General features: G+C 39.4%; 1 protein-coding gene across 2 annotated transcripts in view; it reads left to right on the top strand.

Moving 5' to 3' along the window:
* Nucleotides 1-26121, top strand: part of Csmd1 (CUB and Sushi multiple domains 1) — a 1522453-nt gene that overhangs the window by 1367517 nt on the left and 128815 nt on the right. For both annotated transcript variants that reach the window (XM_076913874.1, XM_034520246.2), the window contains exons 37-39: nucleotides 5649-5753; nucleotides 18534-18652; nucleotides 22248-22317. In XM_076913874.1, coding sequence (XP_076769989.1) covers nucleotides 5649-5753; nucleotides 18534-18652; nucleotides 22248-22317 — 294 coding nt within the window. The remainder of the gene's footprint in view (nucleotides 1-5648; nucleotides 5754-18533; nucleotides 18653-22247; nucleotides 22318-26121) is intronic.

Below are 26121 nucleotides of genomic sequence, written 5' to 3'. Positions count from 1 at the left end.
TCGTATTTACAATTTTCCCTCTGTCTTTTCGTTATCTCTTTCGGCATACATAGGCAGTCAAAAATCTGACATCTTCACAAAGGCTCTATAGTCTGTGACCAAACCTAAAAGACAGGGCTTTTACTCTGGCAGTGCCTCTGCAGTGCTGGGAGTATAGAGGGTTTCTGAAGACAGCAGAATCTCCATGTCTGAGTTCTTTTTTTTTTTTTTTTTTTTTCCCCGAGGGTACAATGACTTTTGAAATTTCATACTTGGTTAGTTTCTCTTCTGCATGTTTTCAGGGTGGTTTGCTATTATTATGTTTTGTTTGTTTGATTGGTTTGTTGGGGATTTTTTTGGTGGGGGGCTGGGGATTTGACACCATCAAGGCCCAGTTAAAGAGGCCATTGAGTATAGTGGCAGTTGTGAGGTTGGGGACTAAAAGATACTCAGTAAGGTCGCAAAGTTAAGAACTGAGTTCATAAATCAATTGAGGGTAAAAGAATGAATCTTCTTTACCTTTGACAACATAGCTACATCACTGAGATTGAAGGCTAGAGGCATCTGGTGGGTTGTGACTCTTCTGGGAGGTCGAGGGACCCTTTTGCAGGGGTCACATATCAGATATTTACATTAAAATACATAACAGTAGCAAAATTGCAATTATGAAGTAGCAATGAAAATAATTTTATGTTTGGGTATCACTACAACATGAGGAAGTATACTAAAGGGTCATAGCATTGGGAAGACTGAGAACCAGTGCCTTAGAGGAAGGGCGTTTCTAGGAGGATTACTAACTCCCTGGCTAGGATGGTAGGTCTTTATATAGTATGTATACGTTACATAGAAAGTATGTAATGTATACATAATACAATGCATATTATGTGTAATATATACATATGCAACATGTAATTAACCATTTTGAATACAATGAGTGTGAAATTCATATCTGAATTTCACAGTTCTAATTAAATGAATGAATAGTTCCCTAAATCATAGCTCCTGACTGATATGGGGAGAAGGGTGATGAGTGCAAAGGGCGTTCTTGGCATCATTATTACAGTCACCATCATCATCATCTCATAATAATAACGATAACAGATTGTGACTGGAGTGTCATGAACTGGTAGACACAGTGTGGGTAAGTGAGACTGGGGCACTCATGTCTCCGTGTCTCTCCAAAAACATATACTCACTACAAAGTAGCAGAGCAGCAGAGCGGAGCTCATGCCAGACCTCCCTTCAGAATGCTAGAGCCATACCTGGGATGGAGAGGTAAATGCACAAACTGAGATCCTGCTCTCAGAAAATCAAATCAAACCTTGGCTAACAATCAGTTATCAAGAAGAGCCAGTGCTATTCTTTACGTATTCTCTCCATGCTGACAGCCACATCCAGCCAAAGCACTGCCACCGGCTTTCACAGGACTTGTGTCACCAGTGCCTACCCTCCACAGAGAACAGCCAGCAGCTAAGCTGTCCTAGGAAGAGCACAGCACCACATGACTATGCTTGCCCCAAATCCATAGCCTGAAGAGTGAGTAGTTGAATGAAAGTCCAAAGGTATTTTTGCAGAACTTGGATTGTTTTCTATTTTATTTTTCTAAAATTTCAAGACAAAAGGAGACCAAGAACAAGGATGAAGAACTTGGGATGCAGCCATAACACTTTCAGTGATATTGGCTTCTGAGCTTTGCTCAGATCCCATATTAGCATAGGGCTGAGATTCAGATGAAATCTACATCTCAGATTATGCTGTGGCATCCATGTTAGCCTGACTTGGAGAACCTCTATGGATTAGTCAGTAGGTCTGCAGTGTATTCAGGGATCATACACACCGGGACTGCTATAGCATCTATGTGTATATGCATCATGGACACAGAGAGAACTATGCCTTATGTCTAGAATAATAATTGATACATTAGGCCTTTTTATACTACAGCAGAAGATTTCTATTCAGCTAGTAATCACTTCAGTTTTTTTAGAAGAATAATATTTAAATTGGATATGATCCCATGTCATTGTAGACACCCATGAAATTCTTGATAAAAAAATATAAGTTATGTGAAGAAAAATGCTATAGCAGACCAGAGTTTGGATATTTTTTTAAGAGCGCCACCAATACTTAAGGATTTTGTTCCTGTGATACTTAAAAGTATTTATAAACCAGATTCTAAAATATTTTAATTGGTGAATAAAAATAAATAAGAACTAGGTGTCATAAGAAATACATATTTCAAAACAAAATGATTGACATCTTTAATAAATTCAGTGCTTTGGTTTTTCATTTCTGCTTGGGTAGGAATATGTATGTAGATCTTTTTTAGTAAGCCATTGAAAAAACACTCAGAAGCAGGCAGGTTATAAATTATAAATGAGTAAAATCGAGCAGAATTCATGCAGACTTGTACCTGACAGTCAGAATTAAAGGAAAGCAAATATCGGTATACTGAGAGTAGACTATGCAGGGACAATAATAAAATTTTGCAGCTTCCTTTGTTATGTGTCATCCTATCTGGGTCACCGTAAAACAATGTGATCAGAAATATTCTGCCTGCAGCAACATTTTTTAAAAAATCACTCAGTTATATTTTGCATGGAGGGAATAAGCCCCTGCCATTAGACTACACTGAGAAGACCCAAAGTCAGCTCCAGAATGTGGAAAATACATGGCAGACTCTGTCCTGAGGTGACCAGGTGATGACAGATCCACGGTCTAGAAACGTCCAGAAGCATATGATAAACAGCTGCTAGATTTCATGATTGGCATAGCAAAAGGTATAATCTTTCATCTGCAAAAAGGTGGATCCAACAAAGCAATGTCATATTCATAACCCATTAGCTCATCTGAGTTAGTCTTACCCTGATCTTCATTTTGTGGAATCAGAATGCCTTCAAGTTTATGAAGGTGACATGAAATGATGGAGTTAACTCATCCTGGAGCCTGGCTAGAAGTGCATTTCTGAGTCTACTGTACAGTTGAAAACAATCAAATGATGCTTATGTGTGCATTGCTAAGCTGGGAGCTAGGAACTCTCAGATAACTTCCATAGAGTGAATGGCAGGACAACCAGGCTGTCCAAAATAAATTCCTACATTTGAATTTGATAAAAAAAAATAAAAAAATTAAAAAAAAAAGGTTTGTCACTGTCAACACCGGTAGCCTGATGTGGTTTTAGTGCCAGGTAAGAACTTATGGATTCTCCCTTGTTGGTAAGAGACCTGTGGTGCTGTGCTGATTAGTTTTAACTGCCAACTTGATGCAACCCAGAATCACCTGGAAAAGTCTTAATGAACTGCCTGGGTCAGGTTGGCCTATGGGCATGTCTGTTGGACATTGTCTTGGTTGCTTAAGTGAGGTGGGCAGCACTATTTCTCAAGCCAGGCCCTTTCCTATATAATAAAGTCTACATAGAGTAGAAGAAACAGAACCAAGCAAAGATCCTTGTGAATTTTTATTTTATTTTACTTTGGGGGTGGTGGGTTGTTTGTTTTTTCTCTCCTGTCTTGACTGTGGGGATGATATATTGAATTCCTATGTTAAATTCACCAAAATGATGGCCTGTAACTGGAAATATGAGTCCAATAAACTATTCCCAGCCTGTCATGCTTTTTGGCAGGGTATTTCAGCACAGTAACAGAAACGCAACTAGAACAGAGAGAGCAAGGAAGAGTGTTTTGTTGTAGGATCTGTAGTTTCTTAATCAGAGCAAAAAGTGGAAACAAATACTGTGAGGTTCCTCCAGTGTCAGATCAACTCAAACCATGTAGTCTGGACCATGAGATGAAAATGTTTAGAAATTATTACATCCAGTTGATGTCATTTCTTTTTGTGTACCAGCCACATGACAAGTATGCAAGATCTAAGATGAGAAACATTGTGTTAATGCTGCAACGCGCTTCAAGCCAATGTAGTGTGTGTGTGTGTGTGTGTGTGTGTGTGTGTGTGTGTCTTAGAAAGAGTCTGAGACTAGACAATAAGCAAAGCAATAAGTATCCTTCTCCATGAGTCTCCACCATCTCTGTCTCTTTCTGAATCTCCACCATCTCTGTCTCTTTCTGAATCTCCACCATCTCTGTCTCTTTCTGAATCTCCACCATTTCTATCTCTTTCTGGAGACCTTGAGGTGGCCTACTGGATACCTTACATAACCAACACTTTCCATTGCTGAGGCCAGAACAGGAAAGGGGTTACTGAGAGAGGTCTTACCTTCAGACAATTCTCCAGTGCCACTCAGTGTTAAACAATTCTCTTTTTGGTGTGGTCTTTTGTGTTTTTATTATTGTTAGCTATCCATCTTTTTAACTTTGCCATCTGTATGTCTATCCATCTACCTTTTTCTCTATACTCTATAAACTCAGAGTCAAACATCAAAGGGTTGAATCTGCAAGCATTCTGTATGAGAATTTTCCACATACATATTTAGTTGTCTTTTGTGGATTTTGTACTGGTACTTTATCTTAAAGATGGCTCCCCTCCTGAGTTCTACTGCCTGTGGCATCTAGGGGAAAATGAAATGATTGACGAACAGATCTCAAAGCAACAAGCTAACTTTATAAAGCCTACACACACACACACACACACACACACACACACACACACACACACACAATGGAGTTCCCTGGTTCTCTTATCTTAACCTCTTTTTTTTGTTTGTTTACCTTCTAGAACATTTTAAATAATGGTCCTGATTGGGCAATAGACCAATGTTATTATTATCTAATACATATTCAAAATTTTGGTGAATTTCTAGAAGTCTAATGAAAGATTACAGAAGGCAGCCTAAGATCAGCAAAAAGGTTTTACTCTATACTTAAGTATTTCCCACATACCAACTATGTCATCCATTGATGTCATTCCTAGCCTTATCACATGGGCTGGCCAAGTCCAGGACCAGCAGGTGTCCTTACCTTGTATAAATCTCTTGTTAGCCTTTGTCTTCCAAACGCTCAGCTTGTAAAAACAATGATGCTTGGCTGGGTCTCAGTGTGAAAAGGGTTGAGGGCAGATCAGTAAGCGGTGCAGGGAGCTTCCTGACCTGACTTGTGCAAGAAATAAAACTACAGGAGAGGATCTCAGAATAAGAAGGGCACCTTAGTGCACCAGTACAGGTAATTCAGGCCAAGGAGTTGAGAGTGGCATCTATAAGGAGCATACTAGTTGTTTAGAATTACTGGGCTGCATGGTACTAAGGAGCTGGGGGAGGAACACTTGGGGCTGAGAGGTAAGAGCTCCACAGCTTAAGACTCTTCCCGACCTTAGGGTAACTCCAGGAAGAACAAGAATTCTTCCCAGGGCGACAGAATTCAGTGCTTATGTTCTCTGAAGTTGATTTTGATTTTACTAAACCACATAGCATATGAGATTTAGCTAGCCTGGGGGTATGCAAAATAAACGCACAGAGAGATGGAGTGATCGCTGTCATTAATCTAGGCCAGAGTGCGGGTCAGGCGACTGGGAGCAGTCTGGAGGAAGTGGTACAGCTCTAAGGATCCTCTAAGCTGTCTTACAAAATGGGACAGCTGGACAAGCTGCCACGGCTTCAAAAAATTAAGCAGAAATGATCAGGCAAGCTCTGGGTACTCAGAAGCCTAGGATATGGTCTTCTGTACTGGATGCATGTAGTGTCTGTCTGATTTGTATTAAAACTGTAACTCTCCCCCGTGTAGGTACCACGGTGCCCGCACTTCTGAATAGCACCTCCAACCAGCTCTGCCTGCATTTCCAGTCAGACATCAGCGTTGCTGCCGCCGGCTTTCACCTGGAGTACAAAAGTAAGATCAACTTCTGCTTCTGTTTGAGAATAGGAGCATCTTCTCTAAAAGGAACAAACCCAGCTTGCATTAAATGGTAAAACAGTGCTCCTCGAAAGCTCTGTCTGAGACTTGCACAAAATTGAGTTTTACTAAACATAGGCTACATGAAGGGTATTTTCTATAAACAACAGACTGCTAGAGCAATCCAGAAGTTAGTATCTGGAATAATTAGATGAGCTGACTGTGTTTTTAGGCCACTTGCATTAGAAAACAGAGGCCAGCCATGTGTAACATGACTGAAGTCATGTGTGACAACAAATACTCATATTAACATCCCCAAGCAGGATGGTCATATCACTCAATTATCTCATGGGGTAATGAAATTTTCCTTGCGGACTCTGAAAGGTGTTCAAAGAAGACCTAGCTGAGAGTCTGTGTATATGTTATTTATTTTAATTACAAAGAGACATCACAAATGAGAGGTCAACCTTTATAAAAATGGATGTGAGGCTGCATTAATAGTCTGATAAATGAGAAAACAAAGGTCAAATTCACAACCCATGCTGCAGTGTTGTGTAATCCGGGTAAACCTTGTAAATCGAAGTATGAATTTCCAGGGAAACCAGGGTTTATTCGGGACGTGTTTCTAGGCTCTGAAATGGCTTGATGTTGGCATTATCTCCTCTAATAAGCAGTTGCAAGTGAGCAGATACGTGGGTTAGATTCAATAAATGATTTTTAGAATTGAGATAAACAGTTTGCTGGAGTGTAATGCATGTGTTTTCCAAAGGCCACATCCCAGCTGATGATAAATATTCAGCAGCAGCCGCCAAGCACAGGCCCTGTTCACACTCTGCTTCAGCCTGCCTGCTTATTACAGGCATTTGCATGCAAGTGTGTCCCAGTTTATATGAATAGGACTACTCTAGTGACAGTGTAAAACGATCCCACAACTGTTATTTATGTAGAATGCTTCTGGAAAATTCTGCTACTTTGATATGTCCTATGAAGGTTCTGCAAATAGCAAATGAAACCTTCACTCAAATCTGTTAACCAGTTCATTAATATTTTTGCCCTGTTGGAACAGATCATGGTTCTTAGCCCTTGAGAAGTTCTTAACGTTTCTGGCTTTCCTTTCTCCTTTTGGGGAAGGAGATGTTGGTAACATAATTAGTCTGTGATTATTGGGGATAATTATCTACTTTGCACATGTACTGTAGCTCTATTAACATAATTGTCTCCATGCCAGGATATTCTTAGTCAGTACGAGTCTCTATAAAAGAGATCAACTTCCTTCCATCTCCCATTGAAATAAAACCTCATCAGGGACCCAAGGCCCTGCGTAAGAATTCAAGACCACAATTAATTAGTGTGCTCGCCTTTTACTTGACCAAACAGAATGCTACATTCAGACTTGGACTATTCCAAGTTCTTGTCTTTGTGGCTGGTGCTGGTTTTCTAGCTTGCAACATGTGTCTGTTAAAAGAAATTCAGCCATTTCCTCTGATTTTCTCATTTCTGTTTGAAAGCAGATATTATAAAGAATTTGTGGACTTACGTTTCAATGATCCCTGATATTTTAATACACTGAGATATTTAGGCATGTACTATAAAATGCGTATTTGCAAATCTCTGTAAAAGTCTCTAAATCTATGGTCCTAGTGACATGTGTACCTATAAAATTACAAGAAGAAGTACTCTTGGAGCATATGCCATGAAGAATCTACTTGAGTGTCTGACTATCCTCAGTCAGTGCTTTAATTTTTAAAATAGAAAACACAAGCAGAAAACCACAATGATGTCCAGGAGTACAGAGACATAGCAAGCATTTCACCAGGTCTCTTTACTGAGACCCTGGGGCCAGGAGCCCCAACTGCCATCACACAGGTATCCCCATTTCAATGGTACTCATTCCACACACAAGTCCAAGTCTAAGGTGAGGAGGACCAAGAAGCCTTTTGATACCGAAACATGAACCATGGGGTCTGTTGCATTCGGAGAGAACTCCCTACCCCTTGTATGAATGAAAGCTAGGCCTCAATCCAAAGGAACACTGCATAATTAGCAAACCCAAACCACTAGCCTCTGAAGGCTTGGCACATGCAGTTCATTCCAAGAGTGTGCAGTAACATTCATGATCTTTGTGTATGTAACTTAGGAAACAAGGGCATATAGCATTTCTGAGCACTTGAGTTTCTAAGAGTGAAGATCCAGGGAGCCAGGAGATACTTCTCCTCACCTCTTCTCCAAATTGATGTATATAGAACCTCTGGTGGGAAGGGCAAACCTCCTGTCTTGGTCTCTGAGCCAACAGAGACTTGGGCCCAGCCTTGGGTATTTGCTTAGGCAAAGTCAACCTGTTTTCTTAGGGTCTAAGTCTCCAAGGCTCTACAGCAGCCAGCATCTGTGTCTCATGCCATGTTGGCAGGGCATGTCCATTAGAACTGAGGTCACCCAGATACCTCACTGTTGCAGTGGGTTCAGGAAAGTTTTAGATTTATACTTCAAGATTTTTTTCTTGTTAAAATTAAAAGGAATGCTTTCTTTTACAGATTCCTATAGTTCAAATGGATGGGGGTTCTTGGTCAAGGGGTGTTTGTGATTTAGGTATTTTAAAATTGCTGATTTTTTTTTCTTTTAACTATGCTTGGAAGTTTTAAGGGTTTAAATTGCTCTAGGTCAAAAAAGTTAAGTGAATGCTACCAAGGAAGCATTAAAATTCTGCAAAGACCTTAACTCCTTTGAAGTAAAAAGTAATAAGCCCTTTAGTAGTATAGTATCATAACTAAATATTGACAAATTGACAGTATAGATTAACTCCCTGATTATAATAATCATTGTGTGTATGTGTGTGTATAAATTACAAATGTACTTCAATGATGATATTATATTAGTAATACTCATAATCTCCAAGATGTCATTAGTGGGCTGAACTTGGGCAAGACCCTCACTGTATACCAGTACATTAGACAGTTCTCTGTGTTCCCCATAATGAGTTCTGCACCCCTCCTGAGAGGTGTTGTCAATAATTATCATATCACCAGTATATAAACTCTCCATCTAAGCTCTTGATATTGATCTCTATTTAATCATTCATTAATATATAAGGTTTTCTGTAAAAACTTTCAAGAATATCCCCACAACCTGCTTTAGGTTCTGTCTGTCTCTACCAGAAATGCTTTCCTGAATGTTAGCCAATCATTACACCTCCCCCATTATATTCCAACTGCATTGAGAAACTTGACATCTTCTAAGTGATGGAAGTGTGAGGTCTACCAGATAACCACAAGCTTGTAAAACGTTTGTGTGTGTGCGTGCGTGTGTGTGTGTGTGTGTGTGTGTGTGTGCGTGTGTGTATATCACATGCAGTCCAAAGAAAGTTGACTAGTTAAAGGTTTGTTTCTACCTGTGGTTTTTGGAAATTCAAAATAAACATGAAGTTCAATGCAAAAGTACCATCTAATTCAGTTCCTCAGTTACCCAGTTGAACAGAGACTGGAATTTTCCACACTGTTCCATGCTAGTCTTTTGGAATCCCAGGTCCAAGGGGATTTGAGAACAGGGGCAGGGTGGATTTTATGAAACTGAGCCCTCTTCCTAGATGTCTGTGGACAGTCACCCGCTGCCTAAACAGAGTCCTTTGTGTACTTTCTAGATGGTCCCCCTGACTACTGCTTATAGGAATAGTTAACTCTAGTATAAGATCTCTTGTCTTCCTCTCGGCTCTACCTCAGAGGTTGCCCAGATGAGCAGGTGGCTGTCCGAACACCAGCAGCTGCATGTCTTCTTGTGAGTCATTAGACACTGACTTTTGTTTGACCATTTTCTCCTGGAATGGCCTAACAGAGTATGCTCCATGCCTTCTTCCACTGTTTCTGAAAGGTGGTGGCCTCTCCTCTCTTCTTCTTAGTCACTCTATAGGCACTCACCTCCGTCACTGGTTATGTACACTATCATTGTCACCACTTGCTTCTGTTATCTCACCTCCATAGGCAGACTGGAAATCAGTTATAGTCCCTGTTTACATCACCTTTAGGCCTCTGACCTCTTCAATGGCTGCTGACTTTGCTGGGCATCTTGAAGCCATACAACAGGTTCCTAGAGTCAAGAATGCTGATCTTCTTCAGGTTGAAATCAAAGTAAAAACATGAACACTCAGATATATCCCACAACATCTCCTTTCTTTTAAAATCTATAAAACCCAGTGAATGGCATTGCCTGTCAGTTTGTGTTTATATAAACTAATTATCAGGTGATGATGTTCAATCATGGTAAATGCTTCAAAAGACACTAAAGGACACACTTTGGTAAGGTTTTGTTTCTGATACTCCATTTTAAATGCAATGTCACTTAATTATTTTAACATGCAAATGTGTTTGGGGTTTTACAAATGTAATCTGAACCTTCTCTTAGTGCACAGAAGATATAGGGTGGTCGAAACCTTATTTACCAAAGGTTTACCCATTTGTGGGGGCCTCCAAGTATGGTAGTTAACTTTGGTTGTCATCTAGATAGGATCTATAAACACTTGGACCATGTGCCTCTGGGCATGTGTGTTCTAGTGGTGTCTTTACAGGGAACAGATGTCTGAGATTCCTATTTTGATTACTTACAGATCTAACTTATTGTTTAAAAAGTGTAAATAAGCTGGCTGTGATGGGCTCTTGTGATACCAGTCTTCAGAGCTAGAGATAAGAGGGAGCAGAAGTCTAAGATGTTCTTTTGCTACATAGTGAATTTGATGCCAACCAGGGGTACATAAGACCCTATCTCATAAACAATAGTGAAAAAGTAATTAATTGGAAAGTTATGTTTACATTCATAAACATGAACATATATTTCAAGAGTGTAAAATATATTTAACACCCAATACTTTTGTTTCATTACTGTGCTACCAAGTTATTAATTAGTTAAGTAGTAAACAAACAGTCAAATAATTTATTTTAAAGGAAGTTGTGGTAAGAATTGAAAATGTCTTAAAGATGCACATGGGAAATTAAGTAATATCGGAATCCAATGTGCCATATTATTAAATGTATTGTTCTGATATGAATGTTATCACCAGAAGCTCTTAACAATATAGATGCTTACATTTTAAGAAGGCACATCTAACGTCATGTTTCCTCAAATCCTGAGGACAATAAATAGTACACATATACATTGCCAATGGTCAAATATGCATTATTTTTAGTACACAGTACCACATTTTGAGTATATAATACCTCACCGTAAATCACGGGTCAGGAACTTATATTTGGGGCAAGCCTACTAAGTGGTGTTGGCACCTGGGAAGCTTTTATGGGTGGCTGGAGATAAGCAGGCATACTAGACACATCTATAAAGATGCTGATTACTTTGTGTGATGGTTTGAATGAGATATCCCCCATAGTCTGAGCACTTAAATACAGGGATTTTAGTGTGTGGCTTTGGGGAAGGCTTAGGAGGTATGTCCTTGCTAAAGGACTTAAGTCACTGGGGGAGGTTTTTCAGAGACTCTTGCCATTTCAAGTTTACTGTCTCTCCTTGGTGCTTTTCCTGTTTGCTTTGGAAATGTAAGCTCTCAGCTGCTGCTGCTGTTGCTGTTGCTGCTGCTGCTGCCATCCTGTCTGGCTGCTGCTATGCTTGACTTCCCCTTGTGATGGTGATGGACTCTCATCCCTCTGAATCCATAAGCCTAAAAATACCTTTCCTTCTATTAGTTGCCTCAGTCATGGCATTTTGTCACAGCTATAGAAAAGTAACTAATGCAATAAACTAGCCAAAGTGCTAATAAATAAAAACAACAGGCATGTTAGACATTATAAGACATTAGAGCAACATAAGTGAATTAGAATTTCAGCACTTTTAATGAATTATTTTACTTCACTGAATATACCTGCCTGGCCAATTGGTCTATGAATATTAAGGATTTCAGTTAAATCCAAATATCTTAGAATTGTTTACTTTTATTTAAATAGAGCAAGAAGAATCATGAGTATGGAGTTTTGTTCAGCTCATATTAAAGCCACATTTCAAATATCTACATTTTATTTGAGACTTTCCTGTATTAATATAACATACCCCAATGGAAGTATATCACAGCTGTACTTTCAGACAAAACCTGGCCCTCTTATTCAGAATTCCTGACAGAGCAGTAAGTGCCCACACAGGTAGATTTATTTTTGTGTAATTGAGGAAAAGTTCAAGTGTACTGTTTGACATTTAACAACCCTAGCTGAGTCTAATGGGTTGACTGTTCTGAACCAGCTGTTGCTCTAGTAAGCTTAAGTGGAGCGATTCCGGAATTTGTGATGGATCTAGCTCCATGACACAGACAGCTGGCAAGGCTGTATTTTTAGCCATCTCACCTTTCATGCATAAGTGTGACAAATTTAACCAGCACGCCCACCTAGTGGCCCTATGGAAAGTGGGGAAGTAGGATGCTTCATTTTCTCCTACAAAGTGGAGACATGCTCAGATGTATGTCTTTGGTGACTGTAAAGTTGTTCATTTCAGTTCATTTGCTGAAGCATTGTTTGTCACTGGAGAACATTCAGTTTCAAAGGCATTGGCTTTTTAATCATATAACACAGGAGTTCATTACTTAGCAGAAAAATGAGTTTTAGCTAGTGACTGCAATTCTTTAGGCCAAATTTGTCACATCTTTATCCACTATTAAATAACAGCTGTAGACTACTCTGCCCCATGTGGTCTACTTCATGACAGATCTGTATTAATTGTTTATACTAGTGTTGGTCAGTGTGACACAACATCACAGGCTGATTTCTCAAAATTCTGGGACTGGAAGCCCAAGGTCCATTTGTTGATAACATCTGCTGTTGAAGACTTATGTGTTGGGTTTGCAGGTTCTGTGCAGGGCTCTCATACCACATTTCCTTCCTATAACAGTACTGACCCCACTGTGAGGATCCATGTCATTCTGAACCAACTCTAGTCCTCTTCTAAAAAAGACAATTTTATGTCACATTAGGTATTTAAAAATATCAATCTGTGAACTTTAAATGGACAGACAGATATTCATCCCATGACAATAGAAAACAAATAAAAGAGTAGAAAGAGAAAGAAAAGGAGGTGGAAGAAAAGGAACAAGGGGAGAAGAAGAAAGAGGAGGACAAGTTTGCCTCCCTAGGTTCTTGGTCTGAAATTGAGGATATTGATGTGACATCAACTGTAACTTCAACATTAAAGTAGGACTGTGCTGCAGAGCTTGGTGACTCATTGCTAGTGCCACTTGGCTTTGGGTGTAGACACACTTTACCTGGATACATCACTAACCATGGTTCCACAGATGAGGTTATTTGTCCAATGAGTACTTCCCAAGTGCTGTGCAAAATCCTTATGGGACCTGAAAACAAGGAAACCTTGGAAACCCAGGGTTGAATAAGGTGAGAAAAGGCCTGTCTGTGATCTGTGCATCAGTCCTGTCTGTCATTAATATGCTGCTATTCTCTGTGCCACTTCAAAGGAGATAGATTACTCAACTTTTTTTTATGGATACTAGAAACACAATCCCTAGACTTTTCAGAATCCTGAGATCTAAAACGTGGAAGAAATAAAAATGGTATGTGTTACTTGTGTCAATACTGAAAACATGTACTCAAGACATAGTACTCAAGACAATCAATAAAACAAGAGTTTTACTTAATGTATGTTATTTTAATAATGGAGTTTATAAATATTTTTTGTTCTAGATATTTGGCTTTTTTTTTTAAAGAGTGTGTTATAAGAGTCTGGGTGTGCAGAGTGATACTTACATCTGTCTGTGTGATCATATTACTCATCTTTCTCTTCCTCTGTGGAACCTACTCAGACTCTCCTAAGTTCAGACTTCTTTTTAGGTCCATTTACCAGCACATGTTCACAACCTTTATGCAACTTTTATTTAATGAGATTGTGGTAGTTTGAGTGAAAATGGCCCACATAGGCTCATAGTTAGTAGTCTCCTTTAAAGGGAGTAAGAGGTGTGGCCTTGTTGGAGTAGGTACAGCCTAACTGAAGAAGTATAATGTACCACTCAGGATAGACTTTGAGGTCCAGTATCATTTTCTCTCTCTCTCTCTCTCTCTCTCTCTCTCTCTCTCTCTCTCTCTCTCTCTCTCTCTCTCTCTCTTTCCTGTTGCCTGTGAGTCTAAGTGTAGATAGAGCTCTTGGCTCCTCCTCAAGCATCATGCCTACCTGCATGTGCTATGCTTTTCACCATGGTAAAAATGCACTAAACCTCTAAACATATAAGCCAGTCCAAATTAAATGTTTTTCTTTATAACAGTTGCCATGATCATGATGTCTCTTTACAGCAATAGAAACCCTAACTTAGTGATATCATTGGTTATCAGCAAAACTTCTGTTTTAAGATACACAAAGCTGACATAGATTCTATGAAAAGAAATTTTCAACAGGTATGGTGATATGTACCTGACATCCCAGCATTTGAAAGGCTGAACCAGAAGGATTGATAGTTCTAGGCCAGGCTTGTATACAGAGCAATGGAACCTGCCTCAAAAAAATCCTATAATAAACTCACAAACTTGAATTCATATCTACTTGTATTATACAGAACAATTCTTTAAGTCTAAATGTTGTATTCTTTACAAAAGTGCTATATCTCGTAAGCATCTGTCATCTGAAACTATCATCAATCTAAAATGCATGCGATACCTCTGACCTAGTACCAGCTGCCCACCCTCCTGATCTGTAGCAACTAGAAGATTTGCAGCTTACCTAGAAGCTTTGTCTTATCCTATATCACCAGTCATGGAAAAACATCGAAATTAAATGCTCACAATTTGGGTCTTACTGGACGCACTTTGGTTACAACCTCATGAAACTACAAGTCTCTATATTGAAACACTGCCAATAGTGAACATTTGTGTTTATAATACAGCCTGGTTAACTTTTATTTTTCTTTTCAAAATTAAATGATAGCCTTTTCTGTCCACATAGTGTAATAGTGACCTACCCATGTATTGAATTGGTGTGTGCATGCGTAAGTGTGTGTTTATGTCCTAATTAGCTTGAAATGTCAATTTGACGTAGCCTAGAGCAGTGATTCTCAACCTGTGGGTCACAACTTATTTTGTATAGAACAACCTTTTCATGGGTGTCCCTCATGTCCCCCCATGTGCATATCATATCATTATGCTCATAACAGTAGCAGTGTACTCATAACAACCACAGTGTACTCCGAAGGCCTGATGGGCTACCTGCTTGCCTCTGCCTCACAGCATTCATTTTATGATCAGTAGTAGGTCAAGCCATTAAACTCTACTTTTGGTCAAATTAGAACACTTATCTTTTTAATAGCTTTGTTTCATGGTCTTTGCTTCTACTGACTAGATTCATGGGAATTAAAAAAGTTCCTTTCTACATTCTAAATCAAATTGAAACTTTACGTATCAGTGCATTTTAAAAGTCCACATCTTAACATCGGAGTGGACAGAAAATAGATTCATGGATAATAAATTATGAAACATTATAACGTGTTAGCTACTCCAACACAAATGGCCATATGTCCTTCAGATTTTTGAGAACAATCCTCACCTTATATCCAAGGAGATCAAGGAAACTGGCTGCTCATGAACCACCTTTAAATATAATTCCTCATCAGGTGTTCCCCATCATCATGTATGATGTCAGTTTTAAGTGTGCCATCATTCGATAAGAATAAACATTCTGCCAAAAATCTTCCAAATAACTTTCTAGTCTCTTCTTCCTAGATGTTCCTGCCCCTAAAACATTGATTGAAATTTTCCTGTCAACCTATTATGTTTAAAAATATCCAATTTAAAAAATAATTAATATTTAATTACTTATATGTTTTTGAGACCAAGTACCCTTATACACCCCGGTGGGCTCAAACATTCAGTACCTCTTCCTCATCCTGAGTGCTGGGCTTACAGGCTTGTTCTAACATCATGTCAAGCTTAACCAGTCTGTAGGTTGTCCTTTCTGTGTTCATGGAGTTTTTTAACATCAGTATATCTATGTGAGTAACTTAGATAGCTGTATGGCTTTCCATCACTCCTGGGATGAAGACACTCAAGGCTTAACCTGAGCTGCAGTCCAGTCAAATATTACTCTTCCATCTCAATGTGCAAGGTAAAGAGCATCCTTACTAGCCTGATGTAGACTGATATGATCATATTTGGCTTAGACTCATCGCTGAACTCTACCTTGCCTGATGCTTGTCATACCACTTTTATTTCATAGTTTGATTATCAGTTACATCTTTAAAACAAATAACCAGATAAAGTAGAGAGCTGAAAATCATCCTTACATACACTAAGAGTTTGCATTCTTAGTTTCTAATATACACAAATATACAGGGATGCTAAGGTGTAGGAAAAGCATGGCAGTGCTTCTTTCTAGAAGTATCATGATCTCTGTGGAATATCTCAGTCTCACCATAACTTGCCTTTACTGAAATAATGATGTCTTTGCATTTTGATATTAATTAGAAACAAAGGTCTATTTCCTGTGGTGATAGATATCAATGCTATAATTTTCAGAGGATGAATTATATTTCAGTATTCAATTTAAGGGAGGAGAAAGTGAAAGCCAAATAATATATAATAACTGCATATAAGTCAATGTATAATAAAATTATATTTAAAGGAAAAACATTATACAGCATGCAGAAAGGGAGGCAATTCAGCTATTGGAGTTTAATATTACTTCTTATCATTTTAATCTCATATCTTTACCAATTTAATCACAGTAAATTTTCCTATTTCATTTTGAGTATTCTGTGTTATTGAAAACTTTGTTCTTGGCCCTGACTTTTGAAAACATAAATTATTCTAAAATAGTACTGTACAAAATCATAATAAATTATACCTCCTGGTATTCCAATCCTTAATTATATATTTTCCTATGATATTTTATTATATTTTTGAGTGAAATTTTAAAAATAAAGCTATGTGCATCCATGATGGTCTTGCTAATCTTTAGAGTGTAGGTTCTAAATGTAGTTGTGATCTCTAGTGTGATTGCTCCTTTTATGATTGGTAGTTTTATCTTCAATGAAAAACCTCAAATGGGTTGAAAATCTGTGTTAGAAATACAACATATTGCTGGTTAATGCAAATTGTGTTTTATACTTTGAAACAGCTATTTAGGGAAAAATCTATGTCAACTTAGGAAAAATTTATGACCTAACTTATAGCCACTTCTGTCATATGCAATAGCTGTATTTCATGATGTGAAACATGTCAACAAATTCATGTATCAGCCAAAACTCTGCAGCAGGGGCTCAGATGAGCAATCCCACTAGGAAGGAATGGCACTTCAACTCTGTCCTTCTCTCAGGATAAGGAGAAGAGTCTCTGGATAGTCTTGGATGCATGGCTTGCAGCTCCTGATTCACAGAGTAAAGAAAACTCTCTAGCATCTTGTAGAAGCTGCATTACCTACCTGTGCAGCTAGGTCAGCCAAAGACTAAAGTGTGTGAGTGGTCACCAGCTTGAGGGCTCTCCTGGAGATCAGCATAGAAAGTATATATCTGTGGTTATGCTAAGCACATACAGCACCTCCTTTGATAGCATCTGCACTTCCTAAAACTTCCATGTCTAGAGCTTGGGGACCAGATCCAGTGCCCATATGAGTGAGCCCTGGGTGAAGCCAGCCAACTGTTGCTATTGCTGCTGACATTCAAGTTCATCCTTGCTTTGTTATTGCTTGTGTATTAGTGTATGTCAAGTCCTAAGGGATGATGCAGCACAGCTGGCACAGTGTGGGTAGCTCTGCAGGAGGGCAGTCAGTTGTTAGCAACGCTCAGTGGTGGGCTGACTCTTCCAGACCAAGACTATCTGCCTCTGAAATAACTGGTGTCCCATCATCCAAGCCTTCTTTATCTGTGGCATGATATACTGATGTTAAGTTTCAGAGCGAGAGCAACATTATATGAAGACTCACCAGTCTCACCTGGAGAAGGCCTTCTCTTTCTTGGAACACTGGAAGAAGGAAAGATAGCATTGATATTCACCTAGATCTTGAGTGTAAAAATAGAATGTTAATTAAGTTCACAGTTACCATTGTTTATGTCCCACATGATCTATCATCAGAATGTACCCACCTTATAAAACTCAAATCTTGTCAATAGAGAAAGGACATTTTATTCCATAAAATATAATTCTTAAATACTTTCTCTTTACAGAATGATATGGATACTTCGAGTTAATTACTCTGATACTTTGGTCTAAAGTTCAATAGTATAAAATAAATTTCTATTGCAATTTGTGAGTTCCTTCAATGAAGTGGGTTATAATCTAAGGAAAGGACCAGTATACAACATTTTATATAAATATTCGTCCTGTTAATATAAGACTGGACCAGCCATGAGACTCTTGTTGCTGGGTATGAGAACATGGAAGAGAAGAATGAATTTGTTCTCATGTGTTTTTTCTCAAAAGTAATTCCTACATTGACAGACTTGTAAAGTTTTCAGAATGCATGAGAAAGATAAGAGAACACAATTCCAGGGTTTTCCGGCAGCAGGAAACAGTTGTTTGGTTGTATCAGTATTAAAATTGGGTTCTTTATACTAAATGTGGAACTGACAATTTTTTTCTAAGAAAAATCTGAATCCCTTCCATGATGGAAATGAATTGAAATACTGCATAAGAATTAGCTTGCAACTCTGATCTAATGTTATTTAAACCCTTTCGGTGAAACAGTAAGAGGAAGCATGAAAACTTTTGTTTGCTTCCATAGGAAGCAATGGGAAGCAAAGGTCCTGCTACTGATAATAAAAGTGTTTCTGACATTCTCTGATTCCCAGCATCTGTCTTTGTATCCTTCCAGCGGTGGGCCTGGCTGCGTGCCAGGAACCTGCTCTCCCGAGCAACGGCATCAAGATAGGAGACCGATACATGGTAAACGATGTCCTGTCCTTCCAGTGTGAGCCTGGGTACACCTTGCAGGTAAGCATCCTTCTGGGACTGGGAGTGAGGCTCAACATGGCTGTCTATGTTGTTCATACCCAGTGTTCATGCTGTAAGTCATGTTCATGCAGTCAGCTTGCCTTGTCCCCCTTGGTCTGTAAATGAGCAATCCATGTACATTGTAAAAACATTGTCATAGGAATCACCTTTTACATGCTGAAGCAACTCAGCAGACTGCCCCATTTTATTTTTTTAACAATTATTTTCTTTCAAAGTTGTGTGTTCTTTCCATAATCATTCAGAGAAAAACCAAGGACCAAGGTCCCAGTATCTATAAACTCTCCACTTGGCTCCTAGTGATGGGATATGCTGCCGAGCAGTGTCCTTTGGCACATTTGCACTTTCCATGATTCCATTTAGTAAGCTGCCACTAGATACCCTCGTTATTCCCCCACAAAGAAACGTTCAGTGGCTTTTCAAGAAATTCTGTAGATAAGTTTTGCTAAAAGTTTTTGCAGTTGTTGAACACAATTACATAGAAGCCTCCATACATGCACTATAAATGGACAAACAGCAAGATGAATGCTGTTTCTGTTATCTCTTTCTTGCTTTAGCCATGTGCTATAAACAGTAGTAACCATAGCTAACCCTACCTATGTTTGTATTCTTCATGAAATTTATATCTCAGAGCAATTTCTCACAGGCTTATAATGGCATTGAATTTGATGTCTTCTTAAATGCTATCTCTGAGCTATGCTCCGCACCTAACTTCATTGAACAGTAACAATTGAGTAACAATCAAGGAAGAGGTGAAATAATGTACAATGAAATAAGGACAGTGTACATAATGAGCCTCTCCACATATATGGGGTAAAGAACTATACCAAGAACCAGTGGACAGTACCTAGTGAAGGCTAGGTCATGACTTAAGACTTCACATCAGTCCCCACAGACCCTGTGACATGATCTATGACTTCTATGATTGGAGAAAACCTTTATTAATTCTCCTACCTGTTTTAGTACATGGAGCATATAGATGTTATGATTATAAAGAAATGCTATTGTTATGTAAACAAGTAATTACATGTATCACTTTCATGAAGGTCACACTATAGCTCAAAGCCCTTGGATCTTCTGTGGCATGGTATTAACCTTATGGACTTCACACACAGTGGTTTGTAGAAGTTGAGTTTCCCCACAGAATTCTGTAGCTCTGTGACAGAAAGGCATGCTTAGCCAGGTACAGTGGGACTTTTCAGGGTGGTTCTTAAGACAAATATTGTACTTGTACTTATTACAGTAGAGAGAATCCCATGTCCTAGGTCATGAGTTCCACATGCAAAGGCACCTTGGTCCATTTCCATTTGCTTTTTGTTTGGTCTTTTCCATTGGCCTTTGTTATAACTGACTGGGGCTTCATCAATACATTCTGCTTTTCTCTCATGAAATCTATAGTCCAGCACTGTCTCCTCTTCTGATATCTGTGGTGTGTGTGTGTGTGTGTGTGTGTGTGTGTGTGTGTGTGTGTTTAAGAAGTGATTGTGTAGCTTCTGTTAGCTTCCATTTTTAGTGATAGTTTAAGACCTTGAAGAAGAAATTTTCTTTCAAACAGAGATTTCCTGTAACGTGGGATTGATACTCTTCCTAGACACACTAGACTGAAGACTTATCAGGTGGCTTCTTAGCCTTGCTCTTCAAATGTAAGCCAAGCCATTGTCTTTACTATGAACAGCATTGAGCCTGGAGCTTGGGGGATGTTAATATCCCCAAGAACAGAAGTGGATGCTCAGCACCTTTCATTGCTAACATGGCTTTACTAACACATGAATTACCTTGCACACATAGAACATACATCATCCTGCAAATCACTGTTTCTAATGTAGTTCCTATATGACACGGAGTGAGACTAATAGTCATACAACATTGTGCTAACACCATGGGATGCTATTAAATCCTGAATAGCTGAAGACCCAGCCAACATAGATGTGCTTTCATGTTCTTTTAAGACATAAAAATTCAAAAATTCCCCTTAGGATAAAACCTTGAAGATAAAGTCTTCAGGATCCCATTTTGTATTTGATCTATTACACAAATTTTGTTTGAAATAACTCATCCAAATTGTTTATGGAACTGTCCATAGCAGAATATGCTCTGATTTGTGATGTATGACCATTTTACTGGAGGTCTTCAATAAATATCTTTAAAGGTTTTTGTACTTTATGCTTAACCATAATTCAGGAAGAAAATTATTAAATGCAACTTAATGGGCCACAGGATATATAAACACATGCACTTAGGCATCAGATTTTCTTCTTGAAAAACATATATTTTCAACTGGATTTGTTGGCACATGCATTTAATCCTAACACTTTTGGAGACCCAGGCAGAGGGATTTGAGTTTGAGGCTAGCAGGGAACAACAGAGTAAAACCTTGACTCAAACCTAAACGTTGCAGTAAAGACAAAAGCTTAGCTGACATTTAGTGAACAAATCTAAGAAACAAACTTATTTTTTCCTTAGAATTATTTTTAAAATGCCAGTAAGAATAAAAATATAAATTAGTTTTTTGACAGAATAATCAGCTCGGGGAGTCAACCCCCTTATCTTTGGTGGCCATACATATAAATTTATGCTTCCTAAGCCCTTGGTGTGTATAGCTTTGCTTCAATCCCCTTAGTGCCACTTTTAGGTGGTAGAAAAAAATGTATGATGAGGAGATGAGGCAGAGGTGATCACAGGAAGGAAAAATTAAAACAGAACACCACTGAAGAGTACTTCCAGAGCAGCGGTTCTCAGCCTGTGGGACACGACTCTTTGAGGTTGAATGACCCTTTCAGAGGAGTCCCCTATGACCATCTGCTTATTAGATAGTTACATTTTGATTCATAAGAGTAGAAAATTACAATTATGACATAGCAACAAAAATAATTTTATGGTTGGAAGTCACCATAACATGAGGAACTGTATTAAAGGGTCATGGCATTACGTAAGTTGAGGACCACTGATCTAGAACTTTCTGTTTAGAGAGAGTTCAGCATGATATATCCCCAGAAATCTCTCCACTGCTGTTTGGCCTTTAGAAGACCAAGTTTTGAGCAGTGCTCTGTTTCAAAGATCACAAGACCCTGGGTTGGGAGGACTGATTTCACTACAGACAATAAGCTGCCTCTCACCAGGCAGGACATACGAAATTACCTGTTACACTGCAAAGGTTGGAGTGTGCATGAATTTGTGGCTTCTTCACAGTCAAGAAAGTAACCCCAAATGGGCTGGCAGCAAATTCTTGCATGCCATCCTCTCAGTTCCTACCATTTTTCCCCAATCACTCCTGCCTTTTAAGCCAAACACTGTGACATAGCTGCTGCTAGGAAAATGGGACATACTTTATCTTATTATGTTTGTCCTCCTTGGTCATGGTGAAGAATTAGCCAAAATCCCGCCTCTTTAGATGGTCAAGATATTTTTAGTAAAAACGATCTTGTCGGTGCTAATTGATATTTCCAAATGAGACTCATTTATAAGCGTTTGATTCACAGTTTTTAAAGAGACAAAGAAGGTAAGATATTTCTACACATTTCATTCCTAAATACTCTGCTGAAATACCAAACAAGCTTCATGGTTTGCTTTTCAACAGGGCCGCTCACACATTTCTTGTATGCCAGGAACCGTACGTCGCTGGAACTATCCTTCCCCTTTGTGCATTGGTAAGTACACCTGCACAGACTTGCCGAGTGACCCTCATCCAGCCAGCTTGCTTCAACATATACCCTTCCATGTCCCACTCAAAGCACACATTATCCCTCTCAAAAGCACATATTATTAGAGAGCACATTCATACAGGGCAAAGTCACAGGCCTGCAACGAGCTCCTCCCTGTGGAATTCAGCAGTTCAGCTTTTGGAGGGACTATTAATCAGGCTACACAGAGAAGCTCTGAGACTCCCAGCTCAAGGTGCCAAGCAGTTCAAATCCATGTCAAAATCCCTATTTATTAATTTATGAAGTAAGATGGTAACAGTACTGACAGGCTGAGCGGCCTTTCTGAACATGCTGTTAGCCTCAGGAAAGGTGTATTTGCAGAAGCACAGCTCAGAATTACAAGCAAGCCATTGGATCTCCAATAACTGGTTTATTTGTAGTCCATATTGAAGCGTCCAAGTGATACCCTTATTAGCACTGGAGAACCACTCCCTATTTTGTGGGAGAAAAACTATGCCTGAGGCTTAAAGCATCCCAGTGCAAACTGCAGGACAGGCAGCCCCACCCCAGAGCCATAGGATCAGCTTCTGCAGTTTGTGGGTTACACCTCAGACCTGCATAGCCCGCCCACCCAGTGTCTACTTTCTTTTCCTGTCCTTGCCCTAGAAACCGCTCACTTTTCCAACCACCCCCACCTTCCCTAGTTCACTGGGCAGCTGGTATGACAGAGACTGTGGCCAATAGCAAACCCAGCAGCACTAAATCTGTCCTTGTATAAAATATTCTTAAGGTGTTTATCATGCAGTTTTTAAACACGACTTTTGATTTTTTTCCATACATTGCAGCCAGACAGCATGGAGGGAATCGGCTACTCTTAGCATTATCTGTCAGATTCCTAGAGACCTTTAGCCTCTGCCCTTATGTCTGAGATAGCTGGCTTTTCACGAGGTTTACTACCGTCAACATCATTTATATCATCTTGCCACAACCCAAAGAACTCTAACAACTCTTGTGCCTGGCTCATCACCCTATTCATCAGACTAGCAATCTGAAATGAGGGCTATATCAGTGGCTGTCTAAGAACCTGGATGGCTGTGGCAGAGGCTCTCTGACACTTCCTGAGTCTGTAAGGTCTTCCCACAACGGCCTCAGCTGTTGTCACATTCAGATCTCTGATGCCTGTACCCCACTCAGACAATCCATATTGTCTGGGACTGCTTTAGGAGAAAGTACCATCTGTGTCCACAAATTGAACAGCTTTAAATGTTGTGACATATCCTCTGGGATGGTCTCAGTTTTAGGATCTACTTTGTTGAGGACCATAATGGTATTCTACACTGGTCCCCCAAGTCAACAAAGTGATAATTTCTGTATGTTTCATTGCCATGCTAATATCCCTGTTTATCAAACAAGTCTTCGCTATGCAATGGTTTTGAGAAATATGCAGTTTAACTGGTAAATGGGACTCCATAGAGAGGATAACGTATGGCCCCAAATGTGGTGAACAAACAAGACTCAATGCTCTATAGCGGCCTTGCTCTGGAGAATAATTCCCATCTGTATTCACCATCATATTCTCTTTCAAGGGAGCATTCTTCCTCAGAGACCAGTATTTTATTTGTGACACACAAACATAAATTTCTCTATTAACATCCCTTCCACACAAAAAAGCTCCTTGTATTAAATGGAGGTTTGTATCCCAGCCTTGGTCTGGAAGAAGAAACAGAAGGATGTCAAGGAGCCTGCAATTCTTTACATAGATCACCCATCTCCTTGTGAGCTACCACTTTCCACATACAGTGATTTAGATTCTTTCAACTCTGAAGTGGAACTGACTCCTAGCAGACATATTCACATGAGGGCAATTGTGTTTGCTCAGTGCTTCATAAGAAAATATTTTATTTGAATTTGAATAACTTAGGTTAGCAAGATATATATGACTTTTACATGGTCTTTAATGAGAATATATGTATATGTATATGCATATGTATATGCATATGTATATATGTGTATATTCAGCAAATACTGAAGTTACATCAGCTTCTATAGTTTGGAGCAAGGCATATAGAAAAATTCCCCATTGTCAAAACTCCCACACAACTGTAATGAGCCATGAAGGCTGACATAAGAAATCAAAGTGTTTTGTAGCTGTTAGCTCCAGTTTTATCTGAGCTGAAGAAGGTATGAGTCTAGAAAGAAATAATATTTTATTCACTGGCTTCCTGGAAACCTCATGTCCTAATTCCTTATAACCACAGATCTAATGGAGTCAAGGTACTGAAGTCAGTTTATAGAATTCATCGAAGACCCAGCTCTGTTGTCAGAGCTTAAGTAATGCTGACTGTTCTTAATATCACATAAAGTCCTGGAGGGACAGGCAGCTTGCCAGGGTCCCCAGCAGAGTTAGGCCAGCGGGACTGCAGACTTTTTGCATTGGGGGGTTTTCAACAGTGTGTGACCTGTGACATGGAATAAAAATGTATCTATTTGTGCTGGATCAGGAGGAATCTGCACAAAATGAGATATATAAATTCAGAAAAATGCAGAGTCCCTGAGTTCTGTAGCAAGCATCACCCATCCTTTAGAAGCACAGCATCTGTTGATGACTCTCCACACGGACTGCTTGCAGAGCATGAGATGACGGCATGAGAAAGGATGAGCAGGAGAGGGTTGGGGTAATGGTGTCAAAGAAACACTATGTCTTAGAAGTAGCTTCCACCTGGCCATTAAGGAACAGAGTAAGTCTGGGACTGGAGAGATGCCTCAGTGATTAAGCGCACTGGCTGTTCCCCCAAAGGACCTGAGTTCAGCTCTTAGCACCCACATGGTGGCTTACAGACGGCTGCAACTACAGCTTCCAAGGGTGTAGCACCCTTTTCTGGCCTCTGCTGTACATATCAAGTACACACGTAGTACACAGACGTATGTACAGCCTAAATACTCATATGCATAATTATGTTTTTTAGATGCACACTGGCAATGGGGTTCCTTCAATACTCCAAAGTAAGGTAGATGGGGGTCACATCTTTAGAGAGTTCTGGTTTGATATTAATCAGCTTTTTATATGTACAAGGCTAACCTGTGCTGAGAGCTCTCACATCACCAGTAAGTCATCTTGTGCTCAGAGTCTAGATAGACGTTCATGGCATAGAGCACACTGTCCCTGTCCTAGGTTTGGGATGAATAACAATACTGAAGATGGCGCCTGTCATTCCAGCTTGGCTGGGTCTTGTTATTGATGACCATGTCAATCCTCCTCTGATGGGCTGGAGATTTATAACAGATGCTCATATTTTATGACATTTGTTTCTTTTGGTCACGCTCAAAATCAGAAGAGGTTTCTTAGAAACATTGTTTTATCACTGGACACTCATTCTGTCTTTGTGGCCATTTCCCATTTTCTGTTTATGTCCTCCCGCATATCAACCTTCCTTGCAGCTAGAAGATCCTGTGTGGAGAAGTGCTTTGGTTTATCCCCTAGTCTGGCATGTTTTTAGCCCAGTGCAGGCCCAGGGACCACATGTAAGCAGAGTGTGCACTTCATACATGAGTCTCGCCCACTGACAGCTTCCTGCTAGGCTGCTCTCTAAGTTACAAACATGCTGATTTTATCTGAGCTGGTGTCTAGATCTTATCAGCAGAAGATGTAAAGTTAGTTCTTGGACATAGAGAATGTTGAAACCCAAGTTTCAATGGCCTGTCTTAAGCAACTAACCACAGTCACAATGCTTGCTTTGTAAATATTTTCTCACATGAAAGTTGCCCTTGATGGGTAAAGTTATCTAACTTTAATGATTGAAAAAAAATTGA

Source organism: Arvicanthis niloticus, chromosome 16 (genome assembly GCF_011762505.2).
Source record: "Arvicanthis niloticus isolate mArvNil1 chromosome 16, mArvNil1.pat.X, whole genome shotgun sequence".
NCBI lineage: Eukaryota > Metazoa > Chordata > Mammalia > Rodentia > Muridae > Arvicanthis > Arvicanthis niloticus.
The sequence above is the reverse complement of the archived record's forward strand: the minus strand, read 5'-3'. Positions and strand labels throughout refer to the sequence as shown.